The 19986-nt window shown below is 52.2% G+C and overlaps 9 protein-coding genes across 9 annotated transcripts; 7 read left to right on the top strand and 2 right to left on the bottom strand.

Annotated features, from left to right (window-relative positions):
• Window positions 1-1221: 1221 nt before the first annotated feature.
• J4E86_008857 (uncharacterized protein) lies at window positions 1222-4443 on the top strand (the record flags this gene model as incomplete). Its single annotated transcript, XM_051449366.1, has 2 exons — window positions 1222-1854; window positions 1918-4443. The coding sequence occupies 2 exons, from the start codon at window positions 1222-1224 to the stop codon at window positions 4441-4443; spliced, it is 3159 nt and encodes a 1052-aa protein (XP_051299220.1).
• A 258-nt stretch (window positions 4444-4701) lies between these two features.
• On the bottom strand, window positions 4702-5100 carry J4E86_008858 (uncharacterized protein; the record flags this gene model as incomplete). Its single annotated transcript, XM_051449367.1, has 3 exons — window positions 4702-4936; window positions 5003-5043; window positions 5095-5100. 3 exons carry the CDS (start codon window positions 5098-5100, stop codon window positions 4702-4704), a joined length of 282 nt encoding a protein of 93 aa, XP_051299221.1.
• A 562-nt stretch (window positions 5101-5662) lies between these two features.
• J4E86_008859 (uncharacterized protein) lies at window positions 5663-7684 on the top strand (the record flags this gene model as incomplete). Its single annotated transcript, XM_051449368.1, has 1 exon — window positions 5663-7684. The coding sequence occupies one exon, from the start codon at window positions 5663-5665 to the stop codon at window positions 7682-7684; it is 2022 nt and encodes a 673-aa protein (XP_051299222.1).
• A 1922-nt stretch (window positions 7685-9606) lies between these two features.
• J4E86_008860 (uncharacterized protein) lies at window positions 9607-10231 on the top strand (the record flags this gene model as incomplete). The annotated part of the gene is made up of 2 exons (XM_051449369.1): window positions 9607-9687; window positions 9737-10231. 2 exons carry the CDS (start codon window positions 9607-9609, stop codon window positions 10229-10231), a joined length of 576 nt encoding a protein of 191 aa, XP_051299223.1.
• A 521-nt stretch (window positions 10232-10752) lies between these two features.
• J4E86_008861 (uncharacterized protein) lies at window positions 10753-11341 on the bottom strand (the record flags this gene model as incomplete). Its single annotated transcript, XM_051449370.1, has 3 exons — window positions 10753-11019; window positions 11074-11254; window positions 11304-11341. The coding sequence occupies 3 exons, from the start codon at window positions 11339-11341 to the stop codon at window positions 10753-10755; spliced, it is 486 nt and encodes a 161-aa protein (XP_051299224.1).
• Window positions 11342-11840: 499 nt separating this feature from the next.
• J4E86_008862 (uncharacterized protein) lies at window positions 11841-12731 on the top strand (the record flags this gene model as incomplete). The annotated part of the gene is made up of 1 exon (XM_051449371.1): window positions 11841-12731. The coding sequence occupies one exon, from the start codon at window positions 11841-11843 to the stop codon at window positions 12729-12731; it is 891 nt and encodes a 296-aa protein (XP_051299225.1).
• Window positions 12732-13065: 334 nt separating this feature from the next.
• J4E86_008863 (uncharacterized protein) lies at window positions 13066-14835 on the top strand (the record flags this gene model as incomplete). Its single annotated transcript, XM_051449372.1, has 2 exons — window positions 13066-13304; window positions 13458-14835. 2 exons carry the CDS (start codon window positions 13066-13068, stop codon window positions 14833-14835), a joined length of 1617 nt encoding a protein of 538 aa, XP_051299226.1.
• A 1414-nt stretch (window positions 14836-16249) lies between these two features.
• Window positions 16250-17186, top strand: J4E86_008864 (uncharacterized protein; the record flags this gene model as incomplete). Its single annotated transcript, XM_051449373.1, has 5 exons — window positions 16250-16321; window positions 16370-16463; window positions 16516-16641; window positions 16698-16955; window positions 17002-17186. The coding sequence occupies 5 exons, from the start codon at window positions 16250-16252 to the stop codon at window positions 17184-17186; spliced, it is 735 nt and encodes a 244-aa protein (XP_051299227.1).
• Window positions 17187-19272: 2086 nt separating this feature from the next.
• J4E86_008865 (uncharacterized protein) lies at window positions 19273-19873 on the top strand (the record flags this gene model as incomplete). The annotated part of the gene is made up of 2 exons (XM_051449374.1): window positions 19273-19519; window positions 19671-19873. 2 exons carry the CDS (start codon window positions 19273-19275, stop codon window positions 19871-19873), a joined length of 450 nt encoding a protein of 149 aa, XP_051299228.1.
• Between the last annotated feature and the right edge of the window lie 113 nt (window positions 19874-19986).

The raw sequence follows: 19986 nt of genomic DNA on the forward strand, positions 1-19986 counted from the left end.
GTCTGGCTTGATCAATGTCAAGGCCGCGCTCTTCTTCTGTCCCGTTGCTGTAGGCATGACGTCTGCTGGTAACATGGTGGTGGTTGGCATCAGGTATTGCAGCTCCTGTATGGCTCTCGGAATCGAGGGGACTGTGGTTTAGGCGCGATGATGAAACCCAAAGTCGATCCTCTAGTGAGGCGACCGGCATCTGACTTCAGAGCTCTCCTCTTCGCCTCGTCGCATTCGTCGTGAAGCTATTTTTCGTGACCAGAGTCTGTTGTACAGATGGGATGCCGACGTGGTCCTCGTGTGAGAACTTTAATACCCCGACAGGCACATGTCATCCCAATTTGAGCTCCCGCTCCCGTACCTCGAGTCTTCCTTTTGCACACCAAGCAAGTAGGTCCACGAGAGCAGACCAATATGCAGGGGCTAGTCGGAAGGTCGGCGACATGACCGCGATACTATCCGTTGTGTTACAAGCACATCGAATACCGGAAGATGATTAGGGTTAAGATCCGAGCCTGCCCTCCTCGCACACAACCCCGGTGTTTCCACCAAGGCGCACAGACAACATACAGACGACCATTGAGACCATGCTAAGAGGCTCGGGCGTGTGATGACTGCGCAAGTGCGTGAGGTGCGGACGAACCGCATTCCAAATGGAAGACAGACATCGGTAACTGTGGGGGAAGTGACTTGTGGGGTGCTTGCAAGCAAGCGAGAGAAGAAGTTGTGTCCAAAGGGAGCGTTGCGCGACAGTCCCGCCGCGATTGACATGGTCAGACTATGTTGGTGACGCTTACATGGCTCAGGATCCAATCGAGACGCGATGAGAAGTTGTAGCGTTTGAACAAAGATGGACGTCGTGTGGCGATGGGTACGTCGGGGTTGTTGTTGGGTTCATGTCGGCAGGGGCAGGACGAAGACGCGTCGCCTCGCGCCAAGAGATCGCGCCTGCCTCGCGTCGAATTGACGCTAGCACGTGAGACCCATCTTTCTCTGACAAATCAGCAACATCCTTCTCCGCCTGCCCGTTGCCATTTTCCATCGCATCATCTCACGTAACAATAGATAGCAAATTCTTTGAGATCTAGATAACAACGTTGGACTATATAGAGCCTTCGTGGTGGATCTCGCACATTCATCGTGAGCAACACGCTCCGGCAAGACAACCACCACTATACCCACAGCCGCGCTCAGCACATTGCGCCCAGCTTCGCGGCACCGCTAAGCACGATGGGAGCGGTCGAAGATGCAGTGGATGCGGCAGCCAACTTCATCGGCCCATTTGTCGATAAGGACCGCAAATACAGTGCTGACGTGCCTACCGATACTCTCGTCGAGCAAGCGCTCGTCCACCTCCAGGCCATCAACACTGCAGACCTAGCTGCAGATCCAAATGCACCCTACGATGCTTCCCTCGCCGGCGTGGTGTACGGTCTCGTAGATCTCATCACTATTCTGGCAGTGATCCCACGTTTGTCTTCCGGTGTTGCATTCGGTCAACGGCCAAGGTCAGTCCTGACCGCTGTAATCTTCACGCCACCGAACAACAATTTAGAGGCGTTGGCGGCGGTCATCGACGGTTTGCTGCCCATGATGGAGCAGAAGGGCTCAGGTGTACAACCGCTTTTGTCCCAAAGAATCCTCCCGGACATCATTTCTGCAGTGGCTGAGCTATCCTACTCTCCTACGTCGTCTGAGACAGCGAAGTCGAGGTATTCGAAAACATACGAACAGATCATGAAGGATACTCCAACATCACGACTTCTCCCCATCTTGACTACGTTCCTCCAGCAGGCTCTTCCTACCTGGCTCAAACCTGTCATATCTTCCGAGCTCTCGCTAGTACCCCTTCGAATCCAAGGCGTTCGTCATACCATCGAGTTTCTCTCGTTGTCATACTTATCGAAAAATTCTCATGTACCTCAGAGCGCATCAGGTCCTCAATCACAGATACCAATCCCACTAGAGGCTGTTTCGCAAGCTTCGAAGCTACTAGTTCTACCACCGAGCGGGATCAGTCAGGACGAATGGCTCGTGAAGATTTCTCCTCAGCTATTGCATCTCCTAGATGGTAGCGAGGGCAAAGAGCTCAGTCGAGCTGCTGGGCAGATCATCGCTGGTGGCATTCTCAGTAAGAAGACGACTGGCGCACCGGGAACCATGGGATGGGACACGTTTGCGAAGCCCTTGTTCCAAGCAATCTACCCAAAGAATGTCATCGCATCGAAGTCTGAGCAGACCGTTGTATCGGAAGAGGATCTCGAGACGGCGCTCAGAAGACTGAAGACAATTCTTTCATCGTATTCTCATGGCGGACTGATTCGACGTCTCATTCACCCCATCATACTTCCGCTCTGGGCGTTGCTCAACTACGCGAAAGATAGGCCCTCTCTAGACAAAGAATGGAGCATGCTTCCAAGTCTAATTCTTACGCGTTACATGGAGGTTGCCTGCGACACCAAACAGGTTGACAGTATCGCGACGAACCTCTTCTGGGATGGCGATGGTGACTGGACATTCGGGCCAGGATCTCAAGGCGGCGTCGAGATTCGCACTCGCACAAGAGATCAGAGGGGAGGAATAGGAACGATGGAAGGTATCTTCGGACGCATTAGCGACTTGGACAATAGAGTCACTGTTCTCATTACTCTCTTGACAGAAGCCAACATCGCAGACGACACAGCTGGGTCCATCTTTGTGAACGCCACCAAACGGTGGCTCGTACCAGAGAAACCCGTGACTAAGTCGCTCACCGAAGACGATAACGAAGCCGATCCTCTTTCGGCGCTTGTCGATGCGAAATTATCAGAAGCTTTAGCACAGCGATTCCAGGAGCACTTTGCCAGAAGTCCACAGCATATCGTCGATCTCGTCGCACAGCTGATCCAGAACTACGTGAGCGAGCAGAAAACTCGAAAAGACAAGTCAGACAGACTGCGTACATCGAAAAGGGCAATGCTTGACAACATTGTACGGAAACAAGACATGACAAAAGAGAGTGAAGAGGGTGAGGCCGAAGATGAAGACTTGGTGTCGTTCGCATTGAGTATCCTTAACACACTGCTTGCATCGTCGGATCTCAAGAAGACGCCCGCAGTCACCGAGACTCTGCATGCACTTCTTCCATCGCTAGCATACCTTTCGCAACCGCAGTCGTCAACATCGTCTATGATAAGCAACTCCGCCACCACAGCTCTCCACCTTATTGCTCCCACCCCGACAACGCCGTCATCGACACAGAAATCAACAACCGACCCACTGAACGAACATCGCAAAACCTTGAAGACTTGCTTCGCCGAGCTGCAATCACCTGATCCACCAAACCGAACCTGGGCACTGAACACAGTGCATAAGCTCCTCAAGAACCCTACCGCGTTTCCGGCTATTGACGTCCCATCACTCACGCACACGCTTTTGTCAGCTTCACTGGCAGACCCAGAGTCCTACGTCCACTTAGCCGCCATACCCGTCTTTGTCACTTTGGCCACCCGCGCCCCAAAGCCCGTGGTCGGCCTACTGGCCGACGCGTTCATCGACATCGATGAGCGATCACTGAAGCTAGCGCGGGGGAGGCAAACAGACGAAAAAGAGCGGGAGCTGAGAAATGCTCTGGACTTTAGGCTACGGGTCGGAGAAGTGCTGAACAACTTTGTCGGCGAAGACAACTTTTGGGCTTCACCTGAGCATAGCGCGCTACAGCATCGATGCGCAAAGCAGATCACGGAAGCTTGTCTTTCGCTGGCGAGTCGACGTGGTCAACGAACACAGACGTTGTCGGCACGTAACGAACTCGCGGACAGCGAACGGAAGCTTCGAGAGGAAGGCGAAGCTGCTTGGGGTGGACCGATACCCAATGTTCTCGAGCCCGAGGGCGCAGATCCGCAGGTACAAGCGGAGTATGAAGCGCTCCAGAAGATCGTCGGTGGATGGGAGGATACTGGTATCGAAGAAGACGTTCGTATCCGCGCTTCTGCGCTCAGCGTACTGTCTACTGTTATGGAACATCGATTGGACGTTCTGCGTCAGCCTGTTGTCGATGCGACATTGCAGATGGTGTTGTTAGTGCTTGCCATGGAAAGAGAGGAGTCAAAGGCGTTGTTGCGTCGCTCGGCTGTGCTTGTCGTGATGGGCTTGTTGCACGCCATCGACGCAGGGATCGAGAGTGGAAAGGAAAGTGCGGTGGGTCTGAACTTGAAGCAGCAGGAAGAGGTCGAGCGGGTGGTGAAATGGGTTAGAGATGAGGACGCAGACGAGCTCGTAAGAGACCATGCCGCGAACGTCGTGGAAGGTCTCGAAACGATGAGGATGAAGAAGCTGTATAAGATTGGAGATGAAGGCCTAAGGCTGGGACGGGATCTTGGCCTAGAAGGAAACCTCCGAGGCCTCAACGTCCAGCCTCAGACTGCGAATGGGGAGGGTCAGAGGAAGATGGTCATAGAAGAGATCGAATAGCTGGCCGCTTGAATAGTTGATGACATTGTAGCGCCTCACAACCGAAGCTTGGTATCCTGACTTTTACCCATTCCAATTGTGCGCCTATCTGCTCTGTGGTATCTTCGGTGCGCATACTACGTGGAGCGCACCTGCTGCCTTCCTGCTGCGAGCGCATGTGAAACTCGCGCCCAAACAGCTTATGCGCGCTCCTTGTGGGCGCTCGTGTTGCGACGTTCAGTTTGTCTCGCGCATCGTGTGTCTGCCGTCGTAGGCGTCTCAACCGCTCATGGCCGTATCCTTTGTCGCCTTGGGTTCCACCTCTTCGGCCTTTCCGATCCACAGAACATTGTTACACCTTATCAGGACTTGTCCGAGAGTGCCGGAGCTGACGCCGTTTACGAATTCTTCGGTGTTGGAGAGCTGGATGTTCATGTACAGGTCCACCGAGACGAGTCTGCCCTTGTACTCGGTCTCACCCCACTTTAACCTGACGACGATGTCTTTGTCGACTCTGCGCCTATGTTAGCGCGTGTTCTGCGGGTGAGGGTGGTTCGAGAGGTGGAGGCGTGCGACGTACAAGCTTTGGAGCAAAGGACGCGGGTTGAAAGGTGCGACTGCCTGGTGGATGTTAGCTTTACGCGCGACTGGAGAACAGGAGGGATAGCTTACAGCCATGTTTGCGACTCTATCTCAGGGCTTGCTGTCTGGTAGCCGTGAGTTTGGTGGGTATAGCAGTGATAGTCGTGGTGCTACGGCGGTCGTGCCTGCAGCTTTGGAAAGTCATCGGCAAAAGGTAGCGCCGATTGGTCACCGTGCTTCACCGCGGGGAAGCCGCGCAACAGATGGTGGTTCAGGGTGGAAGGTGCATTCGAGGATAACTGAGACTCGCACTGTCCTGTCTTGGGCTCACGTCACAATTATGATCAATCATGCACCTGCCTCCACTGTTCTTCCACACCCATGCCTACCTGCTGTCCACGATGTAGAGCGACGCGACTAGCGGACGCGCTAAGAAATTGTTCCCTCTTCGAATGATCGGACGAGTACAACAATTGCGGAACCCCGACACTACAACCTCCAGTCACACTCGTTCGGCCGCCATACTCCAGCTGGACCTTCATAGCTGCCTATTCTCAGCAGCACCATTGCGCCTACCACGGTGCGCCGCCTCGTCCTTTCGCCGGCGACCCGGTCCTTTGTCGCCCCTCCACTCTTCGCGCAGCATGCCCCGGTAGCAATGCGAGCCATCTGGTCCCGGGCAACGTCGAACCCGGGTACCTGCAGATGCATCTCATGCGTCTCCAACACCGGCGCTCTCGCTAGACGCAGCGGGCAGACGGCTCTTCGTCGCACTCGGGCGATTGGCACACCAACGTCGACCTTCGTATACACGACCATATTCGCTGCGGGGCTGGCTATCGATGCGAGAGCGAAAGCCGCTAGGAACACACAATGGGAAAAGGCCTTTTCGTCACTAGCCGAATCTGCTGGTGACGGGTCCCTAGGAGAGAGAACGAAGGACACAGACACGGCCACTGAATCTGTGACCTTGGGGCATGGATACCATGGCTTGACCTTTGATGATCTGCCGGACGACTTCGACTGGAGCGCATTGGAGCGCATTGTAGGCATGGAATTGGATGAGGATCCCATCTTGGAAAATCAAGAAATCCAGTCGCAAATTCGCGATTACGCTGAGCTGGAAGACCTGCGGTTCGACTCGAGGTTCCCAGGTATGCAGCTTCTGGAGTTCCCAACAAATACCGGTCCTGAGCTTATACGCTACAACTTGCCGCCCCAGTCCTTATGGGCGCCAGACGCACTACGCGTAAACGCCCTACAAAGGCGACACTCGTGGAAGAAGCTGGCCATGCAGGAACTCTCCACCGGTCTCCTTATACACGAACTACTGCACAAAAACAATGTGCCTAGATTCGACAAGGCTTGGGAGGTGGATTCCGACAATTTGTCACAGCAGATCCAGGACGTCATAGCCATGAATGCTGTGGAGCGTGAGCAAGCGCGCCAAAACATTCTAGAGGCTCTTGAAAACCTCCATCAGATTCCTGTTGATAGTCCGCCAGACGTGATTGCCCAAGCTCGAATTCACCCAGATCATCCAGGAATTCCGGAATATTATCAGGACGTGGATGGAGACTTTTACGCTATCACGATCCAAATGAATCAGAGCATCCAAAAGCTGTTTGAAAGCGACGTACACGGTAACGACCGCAAAGAAGCTGTCGTGCTTGCAAAGATCTGTCACAACCTCCTCGTTTCATCGGCCTCACCGGACTTACAGACATTCAACACTTTGCTGGTAGGTTTTCGACAGTGGCGGCGTCGAAACCTCATAGATTGTGTGATACCCGCCCTCAACTACAACAAAATTCGTCCCAACGAGATTACCTGTCGAGAAATACTCAATCACTACGCCTCCCTGAGGCATGGAAACCCTGAAGACTTTTCGAGGTTTGTCGCCAGGATGAGAGGTGTAGGCGACGGACTTATGCTCGCAACTCCCAAAGTCAACGTCAACGAAGCCAGTCATGGCCGGCTCGTGAGGGTGGACGAAAAGAAGGTCTACCAGAAAGTCCACCCAACACCCATGGTGTTTAGTTCCCTCATAACTGGTGTCATGAGATTCGCAGGGTTCGACCGAGCGCTTGATATCTACTATGAGATGAAGGCGGACGGCTGGGGTCTCGACGTTCAAGGTCTGACGAGAATGCTCAACGACTGTCTCCGCCGCGCGGACTGGGAAGGGGGCCTATACATTTGGGGAGAGATTAGCAGCATCAAGGCCAGAGTGAATCATGAAGACATGACCAAAGCATACGGTCAAATGATAGGCTTGTGCTCCATTACCGGCAACACGGTCGCCTTCAACCAGATCCTGGCAGACATCTCTACCGAAGGCTTCGATCGCGAAAAGATCCTCGGTCTCGCCTCCAGAAACGAGCATGTGGCAAAGAAGAAGAAACTGCAGCTCGCTCCCGCTTGGGTTGCAGACAACGTCATGATTGCCGCTTCCGCCTACATCAAGGACACAAGAGACGCGGATGTAAAGGATGCGCTAGAAGGCATAGACGGGGACGATAACACTACATTCATTCAAGGCGAGCCTGACGATTCTGACGCGCATGATGCAGCTGGTTCAACGGAGGACATCGCGGATAATACGGCCGACCCCAAGGAGGTTTGGGCGTCATGGTTGGAGCGGGAGTTTGGAGAAAGACCGAAAGATCCGGAGCCTTGAACGGCTACCATGTGTACAGTACCATGTTTTCCATGTAAACCAGTGTATATACCATAGCCCTACGATGGCGCAACTATCAATTTCATGACACCAATCTGGTTTTGTCCAACCTACCTCCAGCCGCAATAAAAAAAACTCATCTGGCGAAGCCGACACGAACACGACTGACCAGGCCGCCGCCACATTTCAAGGTTTGGCACAATGACGAGCTGCTACCAAACGAACCTTATCGTGTTCCAATTCCGAGGTGTCACCAGACCGTTCCTCTGCCGAGGACTTCTTTGTTTGAGAGCTCGTTTATTTAGATTAAATGCATCCGCAGCCTCATTTATCCTTTTCGCTTCAGCACGTCTGTCACCAACATCACTGTTGCTGCTACTCATCACCAACAAACTCAGCTCGAAAAGGACTTTCGGCACGGGCGGCAGCGGTTTCGTGTTTGTCATGTTTCGTTGTTATTACGAGTTTGGAATGCTTCCCTCCGTTGGTGTGCAAATGTTCGTCCTCTCGTGTCCATTTCTTCCGACAATCTCCTGATCCTTATTCCAAATGACAGAGCTCCTATGACTGGGAGCGTTTGATATATCCACATCTTTGATCTAGCCCAAAAAGGCAGTCGTATCGGGCGATGCTGCATTCCTGTCTAAAGATAGAAAGGCGCACTATGGAGATCATTCCGCAAGCGATGTTGGAACATGGTCACTTTACGGAGCGTTTTCATCGCTGCTCAGTCACCAATCGATCGTAAAGGCACCTTCTCCAGACTTTGCAAGCCGTTGCTCCTAGCCGCTACGATACCTTGTTCGCTGGCCCTCATCCTTAGAGTTTGTCTAGTGCGATGCCAGGAGAGACAATCTAGACGTTTTGTCGAACGACACATTCGACGTTTGTTCTAGACATCTGGAGCATTCCCACAACTTTTCCAGGTTTTTCTAAATAGCCAGGCAACTCTGTTGCACGTACCCTTGCTCCCTTCCTATCGGGGAGATGTTGCATTGACGGTAGATGGCACCTCTGCCGCAACTTTGCGTTTAGTGCGACGAGGCTCCAGGCACTCGGATGTGCAGCGCAACCCTTACTGAGTACTAATCATCGTACGCAGGGATATCTCTGCAGGGAAGCCGTTAGATGCCGAATACGCAGATTAAGGTGTTGGTTGGGCTAGAACGTGTCGTGAAAGTTGAGAGTCCCTGCATTTATACTCTTGTGCAACAGCGAGATTAGCTGCAGCGTGGGTCGTTGTAACAAGTACTGATGTATACTTGAGACGCGATAACGATAACTTAGGAGCAGCATGTCGCCCAGGGCCCGCCGTTATGCTGAGTACTGACACGTTCAAGCATGAGAGGGAAAGAAGTGCATGGAACGAACTGAAAGCCCAACCGTTACAACGACATTCGAAAAGCATTGGCCACTGACTTGGAAAGCTAGTGGATGTCCACCCAATCTCTCTTGTCTGCAACGTCCTTGCTAAGAGTTCAAGGACAGATACCTAGCAGCGCCAGCCCGTGTGGTCCTCTGGAATGTTGTATCTTCACATCACCCCACACTCAATTCCCCAGTCACGCATACCCTTTCATCTGCATATTCGCTTGAGGCTGGCTGGCCCAAACATCTCCTAACCGCAACAGGAAGCAAAGTACTTTACCCAAATTACACGAACCGTATCCAACAGCCTCGAACACCAACTAGCCATCTACCATCTCGGGCAGCTACAGAGTGGCAAAAGTGTGTCTGAACTTTGGTACAAATGATGCGTATAAATGAAGTGGTATGCCGGCTCCGTGTAGATCTCATGTATCTCTTTTGATATATCAACCCCAGACCCTGAGATTCTTACCTTGCAAGCGAGCCCCACCGATTTCTTGTCTTTTACCCAACAATAGTACTCGACGTTAAGAAAGAACAACACGGAAGTAGAGATGCAGTACCGATTCGTATCCGTTCTTGCTGCTGGTGTGTTGGTTGCTGTGAGCAGCGCCGCACCTGTGCCTTCAGCTGAGGTAATACAACTCAGTCATTATCAAAGGTATACAAGCTGACGAAGAACAGGCACAAACCCTCAGCCCCACCAACCCAGACGACATCCAACTCGGCAAGCCCTCGAGCGAGATCATCTGGAGTAAGCGCGACGACGAGCCGACCAACCCAGATGACGTGCAGCTCGGCCCCCCAACCAGCGAGATTATCTGGAGCAAAGACAAGAAACGCGCCGTCACTTGGAGTGAACCCAAAGACACCTTCACCATCAGCAAGCCCAAGACAGTTGTGACATGGAGTACAGCGAAGCGCGACACAGTCACGCAGCCCGACACCATCGATTTGGGAAAGCCTAGCTCCGAGGTCAGCTGGGGTAAGAGGGATGGGACTGACCCTGCTGATACCATTGAGCTTGGTAAGCCAAGCACGATTATCACCTGGGGCAAGGAAAAGCGCCAGACGCTGGGCAATCCGGACTCGGAGACGACGTGGGGCAAGCGCGAGGCGGAGAAGCCGAAGGATAGCTTCAAGCTTGGTAAGGCTACTACGGTAGTTACCTGGTCTTGAGCCTTTCGATCTTTGTATGGTGAGTTTGCTTCAGGTATCCTTGTTGATCTTGTACGCTGACGATTTCGTAGCTCTCACGTAGGATTTTGATGCTGTTCTTGTTGGTAGAGTTTGGAGGTAGATTCCACCGTCGCTACTTCGGCGTGGCTGGTAGCGGAGGTGTAAAACTGTGATATCCGTACGGCTGTGTGCTTCTTTAGTACTTCCAATATACTTATGTTCGATAGCTTTGCTGTTCACGAAATTGATGTGCAGTTTGAACGTGCGCAACTTGTTGCACCGCCGTTTGCAGTCTTTGTTGAGCGTTGCTGTCGTCATTGATGTACATGTGCCTTCGTATTGTGTGTAGATATAGATTACCTCTCCTGACTTGGGCGTGTGACTCGCTCGGTACCGTCATGATGGACTATAGCCACCTCTTCGCATTCCTCTTGTCCTATCAGCTCAACTATACCACGCGTGATGTGCATTGTTCCAAGCTGTGCAAGCTGCCGTATGACTCTTTCTCTTTCCTGCGCAATCTACGCGCGACGTATTTCCCACTCGACGTTCGTGACGCTGACTTCCTCGCCAGCTTTCTCGTCGTAGTCGTACCATTCGCCGTCAGGTAATTCAATACCTGAGAACTTGGTGCCGGACTCGGTGCCTGTCGCAAGAAACTCTCCCTCGGCTATGAATTCGACGAACTCTAGGCCTCTGCAGTCGAACATGAGGATGTTGGTCTTCTTCGGTGGGTCGCTTTGTTCGTAGGAGGTAGGCGCGGCTGTGATGTTCGCTGAGTGTTCTCTCTGTATACCGTGTCAGTGGTTGGAGTAAGGGAAGAGGGGGCAGGGCAGAAAGACCTTACAGTTCTTACACCTCCAGACAAAGTTTGCTTCACCCTTGCTGCCGCTCTGTTCGTTCATCTCGAAGCGATTGACCGAGACAGGGTTGGGGTGTATTTCGCGACATGACGTGCATTGGACTTTGAATGTGTAGAAAAAGGGCGCGTCTTCCGTGTCGTTGGGACGGAGGTCGGTGACGCTGGACGTATCAGTAGGGTAGACACGTGGAGTTGGAGAGATCTACCTACCCGTTCAGCTCTGCTTTCAATGCTAGTGCGAGCACCATGTTGTTTGTGTTGATGTAAGCGTTTGATAGATTCCCGTCGCATCTCGTTGCGCCTCTGGCGATGCGCCCCACCCCCACTGACACGCGAGCTGCTTTCGAGCTAGCACGCAAAGGGTAAGGCCGTGTTACCGTGCATCGCAGCTTTCTTGCGCTCCAAATCTTAATCACGCATTGCGCTGCAAACATACAAGAACGTGTACATTATCGAATTTCCATCTCTTTCGTCTGATAGAGTGTAACTGCATTAACACTCTCACTCCCCGGTTCAACTAGACGAGTCGACGCATCACGACTTCCAAGCCTGGATCTCCCCTTTCCACTTTCAGACGACCATCGAACGCAGTTCCCGCAGGAACTCCTGTACTTGCTACGACCCTTCTTGCACATAGTCAATCTATCAAACGAAATCTTTGCCGGCTACCTTGTCCAGCAGCACCCCATCCTTGGCCACTCCGTTCAATCCTGACCGCTACTTGCTCCTAATCTCCGTCATTTCAACATGGTCAAATTCTACCCATCTCTCAACGAGAACCACATCGACTTCATCTCTAGTCAACCACTGTTTTTCGTGGCCAGTGCGCCATGGGCTGGAGATCACGTCAACATCTCGCCAAAAGGCCATCCGTCAAGAACCTTTTCTGTTCTCGGCCCGAACACCGTCGCCTATCTGGACGCGACCGGCAGCGGTTGTGAGACCATCTCTCACGTCTACGAGAATGGCCGTGTCACCGTAATGTTCTCTTCCTTCGGCCCCTCGCCACAGATTATGCGACTATTCTGCAAAGGAAGGGTAGTCGAAAAGTGGGATCCATACTACGGACAGTTGCGCGCTAAGATGGCGTCAGAGAACGGCGATGAGGTCGATGTCACGGGCGCAAGAGCTATCATCGTGTTGAAGATCCAGAAAGTTCAGACCAGTTGTGGATTCGGTGTGCCTCAGATCGACAGCGGAAAGACTGCAAGCACAGAGGGAGCAGCGGGTGACGCAATTGCCTATGTGGACCACGATCATGAAGACGGCGAAGAGAACGGCTTCAAGCAGCGGGATACGATGGACAACTGGGCGCGAAAGCAGCTCGAAAAGCAAGAGCTCGCTGACTACCAAAAGCAGTTCAACCACCGCTCGCTCGATGGCCTACCGGGTATGATGAGCGCGCGACGATCGCATGACGAGAACATCGCTGTGGAGGATACGAAGGCGTGGTTCAGGAAGGTGAGCAGGCAGCAGGATGCTGTAGCTCTGGGTGTTGGTTTGGGCGTTATATTGATGCTGCTGTTGAGTCTTATTGGTGTACTCAGCATCAAACCGATCTTCTTGCAGCACATACTGAATGCGCAACGAAGGCAATTGGGCTTGCCGGAGGATCATTCGTGGAAGAGCGAGCTTTGAGTGGCTTTGGGCTTGTCATCTCGTCGCATCGCAAAAGCTCAAAGCGGTAATCCAGAGACTCAAATTTTCCAGTAATGGAGAATGGGATACGAATCTATTCTCAGTTCACATCTCCATATTTCATAACCTTCCGAGGCACGGCTGTTTGCCAAGCATGCACCGCCACAGGATTGTGGATTCGGCCTTAGGCGTCCCAGCCGTAACCTCTTTCATCAGCGCTAGTCCTCCGTCCATCCCGTCTCCTAGGTCCGCGCGCTATGATCTTGAATCAATTCCATACTTTACACACATGCACATGTCTCTTTCACAGTTGTAACGCGTATCTCACCATACAATGCGCCTCCTGCACATCGCCGACGATGAACGCCTCAGCCTGGTAGAGTTCATCGAAGATGACATACCACCATACGCTATTCTCTCACATACCTGGGGCCCAGATAGCGAGGAAGTCAGCTATCGCGACATGGTAGATGGAACTGGAGAACAAAAAGAAGGACATCGCAAGATTCGTTACTGCGCGGAGCAGGCTTTGAAAAACAATCTAAGATACTTCTGGGTCGATACATGCTGCAGGTAAGTCGCTCATACCTTTGAAGAGAAATCAACTAACAAGATCGTTGACAGTGAGTGATTAGCCGTTCTTGCTACAAAATAGCTTTCTGGAAGCCGTGCTCTTTTATATCCGCTAACAGCAACATCATCATTTACAGTCGACAAATCCAGCAGCGCAGAGTTAACAGAGTCAATCAATTCCATGTTCCAATACTACCGACAAGCCATCGTCTGCTACGCCTACCTCGAAGACTTCCCCGAAAGCGCAATACTCAAAGGAGGACTATCCCAATGCCGATGGTTCACCAGAGGCTGGACGCTACAGGAACTGCTCGCCCCAGGCATCGTCGAGTTCTACGCTCAAGGATGGAAGTTCGTTGGGACCAAACACGAGCAAGCGGCCGCCATATCCAGGTTCACAAACATACCCGAGGCGGTGTTGACGCACGCGCGGAGAGACATCATAGCTGAGCAATCCGTGTCTGCTCGCATGTCATGGGCTTCGCAACGGAGGACAAAACGGAAAGAAGATATGGCGTACTGCCTTCTTGGTATTTTTGACGTCAACATGCCGTTGATCTACGGCGAGGGTACAAAGGCGTTCCGACGTCTGCAAGAAGAGATCATCAAGCGCGACAACGACCTCAGCATCTTCGCCTGGAACAGCATGTCGGAGTATCACAACAACGACCTCGTTGAGATCTTTGCAAGCTCACCGGCTGCATTTGAGGATGTATTCGCCGCGAGCGTCCACAAACACCAACTAGCCGAGTTCTCCGTCACCAACCGCGGCCTCCTACTTGGCGGCGACTTCGAGATATACGGCTGGTACGGTGAGCGCGGTTACACCGACATTCCGAAACACTACGTCCTCTTGGTCGGGGAATCGAAGAAAGACGACAGTAGTATAGGAATCTTTCTCCGGAAATGCGGTCCCGGGCTGTTTTGCCGCATTGGCGGGCTGCCTTTAGCCAGGCTGCCGAACAAAATCATCACATACTCCGCGCAGGAGCTCATAAAATCAGTCTACCTCTCAACGGATGCCTTCCTTAAACACTCGATTACCCGCCTGGTGTCCTTCCGTCACGATGGCCTGCATATTCCCGTCCAGGAACATCTCCGAATGCGGTCGGTGGCCCCGCTGCATGCATGGGATCATCTGGACAGGACCTTTCTGGTTCCAAAGGCCTGGGACCAGAATGTTAGCCAGTTGGTACTCGCTGCTCAGTTCAGCGTAACGATTGCGGGATACACGGCCGAAATAGTGGTTATCTGTCCAGCTCATAAAGACAAAGCTCCGATAGTATTCCTCGCGAAGGATTATCTTCGCGAGACGAGGTTCTTGTTCGCAGACAAAGCTGGTAAGGAGGGTATTTTCTGGGAAGACTTGGTGAAACTATTACCCAAGCTCCCGTATCTGAACAGCGGGCATGTTTATGTCAAACCCAAGCATGCCTTCAAGATTAGCGTCAGTTTTCAGACGACCACAATCGATACCGATTGTGGCCCGATCAGCGTCAGAAGCCTGACCTCGTCAGTTACATCTGTATAGAATAGACTCGATCTCAGTCAATGCCGACATAGTTAGAGCTCGCCACCAATGATGACACAACGCAGACTTGACTCCGACTGACCACCGTATGCATCTGAACAGCAACCCTGGGGAGCAAATGAGGCTCAGATGCCTGCAAGCCTGGTAGGTGCGAGAACATCCTGCATCGTCATGTTCGCGTCCAAGCCAATGACTACGATGAGCGCAATATCACTCAAGCAACGAGCCTACAAGCAACCCATATCGTGAAAGGAATACGCCACATCCGTGCATTTACTGATCCACAGTATGCGTCCGTTCCGAGGTCAATTTACTGTTTCCGGAAACGCAACTCTGTCACTTTGGCACTCCATCACTGTAGCCACAATTGACTGTTAACGGCCGTTTGTACTCCTGAGACCTGTCGCCTAGATGTGCGCATGTTCGCGGTCGTGGGCTAGGAACTTGTATGCCTCCCCTTCCCGCCTATCGGAAGAAAGGGGTGTACAGTAATACTCGTGGCTTGATTGGTGCGCGTGTTTAGAAGAGTGGAGGTAGCCCCACACCCCGCAACACCAAGACCGGCGTTTCTCGTCACTCCCAGCAACCTTGGAACGCTTCTATTGCGCGCAGCTGCCTTCCGGCTATGTTTCTGAAGACATCAGTTGGCTTTGTTAGAGCTCACAGGCATCGTTGTAACGTTCGCTCTCGTGTCTAGCATCCACATGCTAATAGCGATTAAGATGTAAAGGCCCAGAGCAACTTGAGAAGAGCGCGATGGCCGAGCACGGCTACTACCCCATGCTCATCCATGCTCGATAAGCCCGTACTCTACGAGTCGCCCGTACAACACCATGTCTAATCAGTCGCGCTACAGACCGGGCCGGTGCAATGCTTATCTGGAGCAAACAAGGGGCACCATTTCCTAATCACCTTGCCGGCCGATAGTCCCTAGCATGCAAGAGTTCTACATAAAATAGAAGCGTATCATCAACGGTGTTCAGCAAGAGTTCTGTGATGGATTACTCGCAGACTAAAGACACCAAAGACGCCAAAGTGAAGGACACGGAGAATGACGGTGGTGAGGACATCGCGATCGGATCGCAGGAAGAAGTTACCGATTACGACTTTCTGCGATCTTGGAAATGGTCGACTTTCTACCGGAGCGTGCTATTCCAGATGGTGATGTTCGGAGCGTGAGTAATCCTCCCAGAGACTACCATCCGGATGCTGAACATGATTAAGGCTTTCCTTGGTTGGCCCAGCCATGGGTGATGCTATATCCAATCTAGGAGGAGGCGGTTTGTCAACGCCATGGCTAGCGAATCTTGCAACCTCGTTGAGTTACGCCATGAGCTTCATCAGTACTATCCTCGGAGGCCCCATCATCAATAGGATCGGGATCAAATGGGCGTGCTTCATTGCGGCTCTCACAATGCCCCTCCAAGGATCTGCGTACTATGTAAATGCTAGATTCGGCGTCGACTGGTACCTCATAGCAGCCAATGTACGATCATAACTCATTCATACAAAAGAAACATACTGATGGGGCCAGGTTATCAACGGTCTAGCGGGTGGGCTTCTTTACGTCGGCGAAACGACAGCCATGTTATGCTACCCAAGGCCAGAAGAGAGGGGGTTATACCTTGGTAAGCACCTGTGTGCGACGTGGAGTATGATCATTTCACTAATCTCTGACAGGCATCTGGTCGGCTATGCGAAGCTCCGGAAGCTTGATCGGTGGTGCGATAAACTTTTCCACGAACTCAGACAGAGCCTCTGCTGGAGGCATTGCATGGGCGACATATCTGGTCTTTGTCGGATTCGGTACGTGACGGATACTAGGCATCTGCTCTGAATGCACAGTTACTAACCAATAGCAGAATGCACTGGAGTTCTTTGGGCGCTGTCACTGTCCCCCACACCCCGAGTGCGTCGTCGCGATGGCAGCAAGGTTCCCATGTCGGGGAGGGTTACTTGGACGCAAGAATTTGTTGCTCTGTGGAGTACTCTACAAAGCAACAAGGTCTGGTTGATCTTCCTGCCCGCGTTCTATTCTTTCTTTTACGGAGGGACGATGGGTACCTATCTCTCGCTACACTTCTCGGTCCGCGCTCGCGCTCTTTCATCTTTTCTTCTCCGTAAGTATGGATCTTGGGACCGCTGACTACATGCTGACTAGTACAGCCGCCATTACTATTCCGTCGGTCGTCATATTCGGCAAGCTTCTAGACAGCCAGCGGTGGCCCCAGCGGCCCAAGGCATGGGTTGCATTCTCGCTGTGGATCCTGCCACAAACCGGTTGTTTCATCTGGGTCGCTTTCGAGTACCACTACCTCGGCAATAAAACGGCGCTGGATTACGGATCGTGAGTTATCCAACCGAGGCAGGCCCCAGTGCGACTGAGACTGACTTCAACGACAGAGAAACTGGCAGATGGGCAAGGGCATACGTACCATACCTTGTCATCTTCACGAGCGGCTACTGGACGCAGTTGACACTATACTGGATTCTCGGCACGTTCTCCAACGACATGGGTGATTCTTCACGGGTGGCAGGCTTGTTTCGCGCGTTTGAGACGGCGGGCCAGGCAGTTTCCTATGGTCTGAGCTCTGCGAGTGGCATCTCTCCTGTGGTCCCGATCTATGTGAACTGTGGTTTGCTGGTTCTAACTGTGCCTAGTATGGTCATGTTAATCACTAGGATGCCTAGGAGGCCGTTGAGTAACGTCACCAGTGAATGAAGTTTGTATCGTGTGTGATGGCTCTCAAGAGAAGGATTGCAGACGCATGTGCCGCGAGCTGGAATTCGGGGAAACGTCTTCGGGGCCCCGCCGTGGATAGCAATCATCAAGTCGTTCAAATCATCTATCATGACACAAGTTGTGCCTTCACTGTAAACTTGTATTCTGCCAATCGAACTGTTTTCCTATAGCTGTTCACATCACTCCTTCTCTAGCACACGAGCAGCCATTGCTGATGGATATTGTCCAGCAGAATTGCTCGATCATCTCGCATCTGATGCAGCACTGTTGGCGAAAGATAAGACCGGAGGGCTTTTCCAACACTGTCCATGCTATCACACGGAAAGAAAGCTTCCAAACCGGAATGTGCTGCTCTAAACGGGTGTTTGCTTGCTGGGCGGCAAGTTCAACTGGGTCCTTATCGGTGACCGGACCGGCGACCGGCCCGGTCGCAATTGCCTAATGATCACCGCCTTGCGCAGCCACTTGGAACCAAGGACCAACGTTATGGGCTTACGCATCCTATCTGTCTGACTAAAGTACGCAAGTTTACGGGTTGAGTACAGTAGAAACGATCCTGCCCTTTGAATGACTAAGCGTGAGTACCTACATAGCCCACCTTACACTGGGGAGAACTCCGTAGAACTACCACCAATACATGCATACGATTCACAGCCTACTTCTCCAAAATGTCTTTTTCTGGTCCCAGCGCCAAACCATTCCCGGTGGCTGATGCTGTTCCCTCCTATTGGAGAAAACAAGTTGGGCCCATCGACAACCATCGCAGTACTGAATATCTTCCCACGCAGGCCGATGTTGTAATCGTTGGCGCAGGTTATGCTGGGGCATCGATCGTGCATCACATAGTCGAAGAGTGTGCGCGTCGCGACCGCCCAATACCATCAATACTCATCCTTGAGGCACGTGAGGCCTGCTCTGGCGCTACCGGACGTAACGGTACATACCATATGCCCTTGAGATTCCATTTCAATGTCGCAGGTACTAAATCTGAAAATCTAGGCGGTCATTTAAAACCAGACCCTTTGTCAAGAGCGGCCAGCGTATTGGAGACGCATGGGAGAGCGGTCGCGGAGCACGTGGCTACATTCGAGGCTCGCCAAGTCGACGCGATCAAAGAACTTGTTCAGCGTGAAAATTGTGACTGCGACTTCGAAGAGACCAGGGTCACAGATGTCTGCTTTTATGAAGCTGGTCGCGATAAGATCGCAGCTGACATTGCGAAAATCGCTAAAGCGGATATCTCAACTGCGAAAGGGATAGACTTTACTTCAGGCAACGAAGCAGAAGAGGTATGTAGTGCTTGGAGATGAGCTTCTTGATATGGTTCATCGGGTTGTTTCTTTGGAGAGGTCTGACTAAGCCTATAGGTTTCCGGCGTTTGGGGGGCAAAGTCTTGCCATACATATAGTGCCGCTCGTCTGTGGCCCTACCGACTTGTGGCGCACTTGCTAGAGAAAGCGGTATCTATGGGTGTTAACTTGCAAACACATACCTCAGTAATATCCGTCTCGGCAGCCGATGGAGGCGGAAAAGATCATGAATGGGTCGTGAATACACCGCGCGGCTCCGTCAAGACCAGCACTATCGTTTATGCTACGAACGGCTACACGTCTGCTCTCGTACCGGAGATGAAGGACAAAGTCGTCCCAGTGAGAGGGATAGTAGCGCGCTTGGCGGGCGAGAATGCACCAAGAATGACTGATAGCTATATGATGCGGTTTTCCGACTATGAGTACGACTACATGATTCCTCGACCGGACGGTAGTATCATTGTCGGGGGCGGAAGGCGCGACTACTACAAAGACTTAGACGAATGGTTTGATGTATCCGACGACAGCAGACTGATGGATGGCGCGCGGCATTACTTTGACGGTTACATGCAACGGCATTTCCGCGGGTGGGAGAACAGCGGTGCCCAAACAGAAGACCTCTGGACCGGTAGTAAGTGTCTTGTCTGCTCCAGCCCACCTGGGCACAATTGAATATCTCAAAACTGACTCATCTTCTTCCATGTTAGTTATGGGCTATTCCAACGACGGATTCCCTTATGTTGGGCCAGTTTGCGATAAACCGGGTCAGTATATGTGCGCAGGATTTAGCGGGCACGGTATGCCGCAGATCTTCTTCTGTGCAAAGGCCATTGCTTCCATGGTAATCACGGGCGATGCAGAAGATGTGGATCTTCCTGTGCCGTACCGCATCACCAGGAGTAGATGGTACCAGCAAAAAGAACATGTGTCTCTGAAGATGTGGCAACAGATTGCCGAAACCCAGCCTGCTCAAGCACGGTTGTGACCATGAGATAGAACGAAGAGTTGGGTCCTGCATTGTCTACTTTTGCAATGCGAAGATTGACCTGCCAACTTTCACACGCACTCTGTTGGCGAAAAGAGTTAATTAACGCCATG

This window comes from Alternaria arbusti (assembly GCF_024043155.1).
Source record: "Alternaria arbusti strain BMP 1465 chromosome Unknown scaffold_15, whole genome shotgun sequence".
Classification (NCBI taxonomy): Eukaryota; Fungi; Ascomycota; class Dothideomycetes; order Pleosporales; family Pleosporaceae; genus Alternaria; species Alternaria arbusti.